The sequence below is a fragment of the Argentina silus genome (assembly GCF_951799395.1).
Source record: "Argentina silus genome assembly, chromosome: 10".
In the NCBI taxonomy this organism is placed as follows: Eukaryota; Metazoa; Chordata; class Actinopteri; order Argentiniformes; family Argentinidae; genus Argentina; species Argentina silus.
The window spans coordinates 16,895,360-16,900,359 of NC_139664.1; the positions used below are offsets into that span (position 1 = coordinate 16,895,360).

Consider the following 5,000-nt stretch of genomic DNA (forward strand, 5'->3'; position numbering starts at 1 on the left):
ATGCCCTAAAAACATATTTAAATGACAATGACCAAAGCCATGCATTTGTATATTTCATAGTCATTGTAGAACATGAATTACAATGACTAACAGACCTACAATGGTAACATGGAGGAGTTCTGTAGGTGTTCTGGTGTGCCAGCTGAATGGCCGATGAATCCCCTGGTTGATGAATGACCTCTAGGTTTACATGTACAACCGTATCTGTTGTCGTTGTTGTTGTTGTTGATGCACAAACATGGTTCTGCACACTTGTAGTTTGAACAACCTTTTTCCTAACTTCGGTGACCCGTGTTATGATGTTATAAATTGTCCTTCTTGACAGGGAGTAAATTACTGCAAACACACATGCACATGCACACGCACACGCACGCACGCACACTCACACACACACACACACACTCCAGTTCTCTGCCATGTCAGAAGCCAGCGTTGGCTAATCTCCACTGAGATGCTGAGATCTTCATTAGCCTGGCAGAGGGACTGCACTGTAAGATACCTCAGACACACACAGCTCTCTCTCTCTCTCTGTAACTCTCTCACACATGCACACACACACACACACACACACACACACACACAGAAATGCACGCGCACACACACAGACACACACAGACACACAGACACACACACACACACACACACACACACACACACACACACACACACACACACACACACACACACACACACAGTTAGACATGGCTATTATCAGGGTGATTACCGCTACACCACATGGCATCATGGTTACTGTTGTCATCCTACTACCCACAGGAGACACCCTCCTCTGTCAGGAGGGACTATAGGCTGTAGGTCTGTCCTCTGTAACACTCTGTTCCTGTCCCCCCCCCCCCCCACACACACACACAGAAATGCACGCACACTCACACACACACACACACACACACACACACACACACACAGACATGTGTGCATTCACACACAGACACAGACACGCACTCATACACACAGACATACACAGACACCCACACACACACACCCACACAGACACACACACACACACACAAGCACGCACGCACACACGCACACACGCACACACACCCTCCTGGGTGATTTGACGCTAATGCCCAATGACATCCTCGCTCAAACCTGCAGCAGTGATCGTGTCACCTCTTACCGCTGACGTGATGAGTGAAAGGACGGCTCAGCCAGGGGTGCACACACACACACACACACACACACACACACACACACACACAGACACACACACACACACACACACACACACACACACACACACACACACACACAGACACACACACACAGACACACACACACACACACACACACACACACACATACACATGTGCACTCACACACAGAGACACACACACACACACACACACACGCACATATACTGCTCACTTTTAATTGAGTTGAAACAAGGATGAACTTTGCTAATCAGGCAAGGTTTCTCTACCACCTGCAGACTGGTAATTCACTCCATCTTAGAGAAGTGACCTACATAGACCCTACTCACTGATCACACTCCCTACTGTTTTCACTGGTCATACACACTGATCACACTCCCTCCTGTTTTCACTGGTCATACACACTGATCACACTCCCTACTGTTTTCACTGGTCATACTCACTGATCACACTCCCTCCTGTTTTCACTGGTCATACTCACTGATCACACTCCCTCCTGTTTTCACTGGTCATACTCACTGATCACACTCCCTACTGTTTTCACTGGTCATACACACTGATCACACTCCCTCCTGTTTTCACTGGTGATACTCACTGATCACACTCCCTCCTGTTCTATATGTTCCAGCGGTTTTCAAGTTCAGTGCTCAACATTGATCATGTCCATAATCCATAAAGCAGCGATTGTGTTTGTCAGTGATGTGTTGTTTTTTTATATATAAAGTGAGTTAGCAGCCTGTGAGAGTGCTATCAAGGACGCTCTTACGAAGAGAAAGTAAAGGAAGGGTAGAATGCAGGGATGGAAAGCAACAACACATGAAAATGGAGAAGAAACGGTGGTCGGAGGAGAAAGAGAAGAGAATAGAGGAGGACACCGAGGATAGAGAGAAAGAGAGAGAGATGGTGAGAGAGAGATATGTGGAAGGGAGGCTAAAGGTGGATCAAGACAGAGATGGAGTGGGTGTGTGAGAGAGAGAGAGAGAGAGAGACAGAGAGAGAGACAGAGAGAGAGAGACAGAGAGAGAGAGAATAGAGAGAGAATAGAGAGAGAGAGAGAGAGACAGAGAGAGTGAGAGAGAGACAGAGAGAGAGAGACAGAGAGAGAATAGAGAGAGAGAGACAGAGAGAGAGAGAGTGAGAGAGAGACAGAGAGAGAGAGACAGAGAGAGAGAGAGAGAGAGAATAGAGAGAGAGAGAGACAGAGAGAGTGAGAGAGAGACAGAGAGAGAGAGACAGAGAGAGAATAAAGAGAGAGAGACAGAGAGAGAGAGGGGGAGGTTATGCAGAGGAGAGCAGCATGGCGTGGTGGTGCCGTAGTGTGGTGTGGCTGCACTCACCCGGGCTCTAACCCGCCTGAGATGAACACAATCAGGCCGCGCTGGCGAACGGTGGGTTGCCATGGCAACCTGGCGGTGCTGCCTGCGTGGGACAAAGGCTGGCGGGTCCCGTCCCTCCGTGTGTGTGCGTGCGTGTGTGTGTGTGTCTGTGTGAGCGACGTCTGTCTCTGTGTGTGTCTGTGTGTGTGTGTGTGTGTGTGTGTGTGTGTGTGTGTGTCTGTGTGTGTGTGTGTGTGTGTGTGTGTGTGTGTGTGTGTAAGTGTGTGTAAGTGTGTGTGGGGGGGGGTGTGTGTGCGTGTGTGTGTGTGAGCGACGTGTGGCAGAGTGGGCAGGGCCCTCCTGGGGCCTCCATTCGCCTGTCTCTCACAGAGACCACAGGGGCCCTGGGAGGATGAGGGGGAGAGAGAGAGAGAGAGAGAGAGAGAGAGAGAGAGAGAGAGAGGAAGATGGAAGACGAGAGAGAGTCAGTGAAAGAGGGGGTGAAAAGAGGAGGGGTGAAAGGGCAAGGGAAAGTCCACAGGAGCCCGATTACGGGAGGAGAGAGAGGGAAGGGGGCAAAGAAGAAGGGAAGGAGAGAGAGAGAAAGAGAGAGAGATAAGTTTGGAGTTTTAACACACCTTTATTGTACACTTAAGGAATTACACAACTAGGACAATGGAACACAACACCCATATACACCATATACACCTGGTAAAACAACGAAGAAAACCACCAAATCAATACACCAAATTGGCACAGCAGACCCCCACCCCCTCCCCAACATATCACCACCACAAACACAAGTTCCCCCCTCTACTACACTACACACCGCTCCTCTATAGCCCCACAGAGAGAAAGAGAGAGAGAGAGAGAGAGAGAGAGAGAGAGAGAGAGAGAGAGAGAGAGAGAGGGCGGACAGTAAAGGCTAGGGAGAGTCCACAAGGACACATCCACAGTAGGAGAGGGAGGGAGGGCAGGGAGAGAGAGAGAGAGAGAGAGATGGAAGGAGAGAGAGAGAGCGATGGAGAGTTGAGAGGAATGGTCAGGGTAGGGAGAGTCCACTGGGGAATGCCTTGAGATAGTGTAGAAAGAGAATAGAACAGTAGGAAAGCGAGCCCTCTCTCTCTCTCTCTCTCTCTTTCTTTGAAAGAATGAGAGACAGAGAAAGATAGAGGTCAAGGTAAGCATAGGCGATGAGGAGAACAAGAAGGCACGGTTGAATGTCAAAAGGAGAAATAGTTGAACCTCCGAGCTCCTCAGAATTTGATAAAAGCTCTCTCATTCTACTGTTGTTTCGTGTGTCAGTGTGCTGTATCACTCCTAAAATGGCCGAACTTGTCGCGCAAACAAACTTGTCTTTCTTTTGTCTGTCCCCCTGTTAGGTGTGGACCATACTAACAGAGATCTACAGAGGAACTTTGTGAGTAAAACAGTTTCGTCATTTATTTCGTTTGTCGATCATCCCTGTTAGTCGCTGTCTCTCTCTTTCTTCTTTCTGAAGCGCTGAAGAACATGGATTAGAAAAAATCGTCATTCTCATTTAAGACTTCAGTATTTGTCTCGAATAGAATTTTCTCGAATAGTTTTTTCCTTCATTCTACCCCTCGTATCAACCCCGCACGTGCTCCGAGACGCTCGTAGATAAACGCCAACGCCGACGTGAATCTCACGAAGCGACACGGAACAATGCTATCTGTTTGAATTCAAATTCGATATCTTTACTGTCCCGTATCATGTGTTCAAATGTATTTTAGACTCCAAGACAACCAGACAGTGTTTTTTTTAGTTTTTTTTTTATGGAGGTCATCACTAATCCAGACGCCAGAGGTAGTAGGCCAACGCGTAGTTTGTCAAAGCTGATGACATGTCTCAGATAGAGCCGGTGTGAGCGGTGACAGAGAGATTGGAGCAGAGAGCCACCGGATGAGAAGGGGCTGTTTTCTATCTCTTGTCTTGTTGTTAATGTACATGACCGCTCCTTATGGGAGACATTTCCTCTCTTTCTCTCCCAACTTTGAATACACAATCACATAAATGTTTGTGTGCACACACACACATGCGCATGCGCACACACACACACACACACACATACACACATAGGCTCAGGCTCAGGCTCAGGCTCAGGCACACACACACACACACACACACACACACACACACACACACACACACACATAGGCTCAGGCTCAGGCTCAGGCTCAGGCTCAGGCACACACACACACACACACACACACACTTACAGGCTCAGGCTCAGGCACACACACACACGCACGGGTACACACACACACACACACACACACACACACACACACACACACACGTACAGTCTCAGGCTCAGGCACACACACACACACACGCACGGGTACACACACACACATACACACACACACACACACTCCCACACACACACTCACTCACACACCCATACTGTACGTCTGCTGTCTAGCCTGTCTCCTCGGCCCTGACATCAAACTGATTGTCCTCATAGTGAGTGAACATGTTTACACACACG

At 48.6% G+C, this 5,000-nt stretch overlaps 1 protein-coding gene across 1 annotated transcript in view; it reads left to right on the forward strand.

Annotated features, from left to right (window-relative positions):
- The window catches only part of LOC310811321 (PC3-like endoprotease variant B), a gene marked incomplete at both ends in the record, with an annotated part of 30,711 nt that overhangs the window by 12,206 nt on the left and 13,505 nt on the right, over positions 1 to 5,000 (forward strand). The window contains one exon of the mRNA XM_083679442.1: positions 3,871 to 3,908. Within this exon, the coding sequence (XP_083535568.1) occupies positions 3,871 to 3,908 (38 nt within the window). The remainder of the gene's footprint in view (positions 1 to 3,870; positions 3,909 to 5,000) is intronic.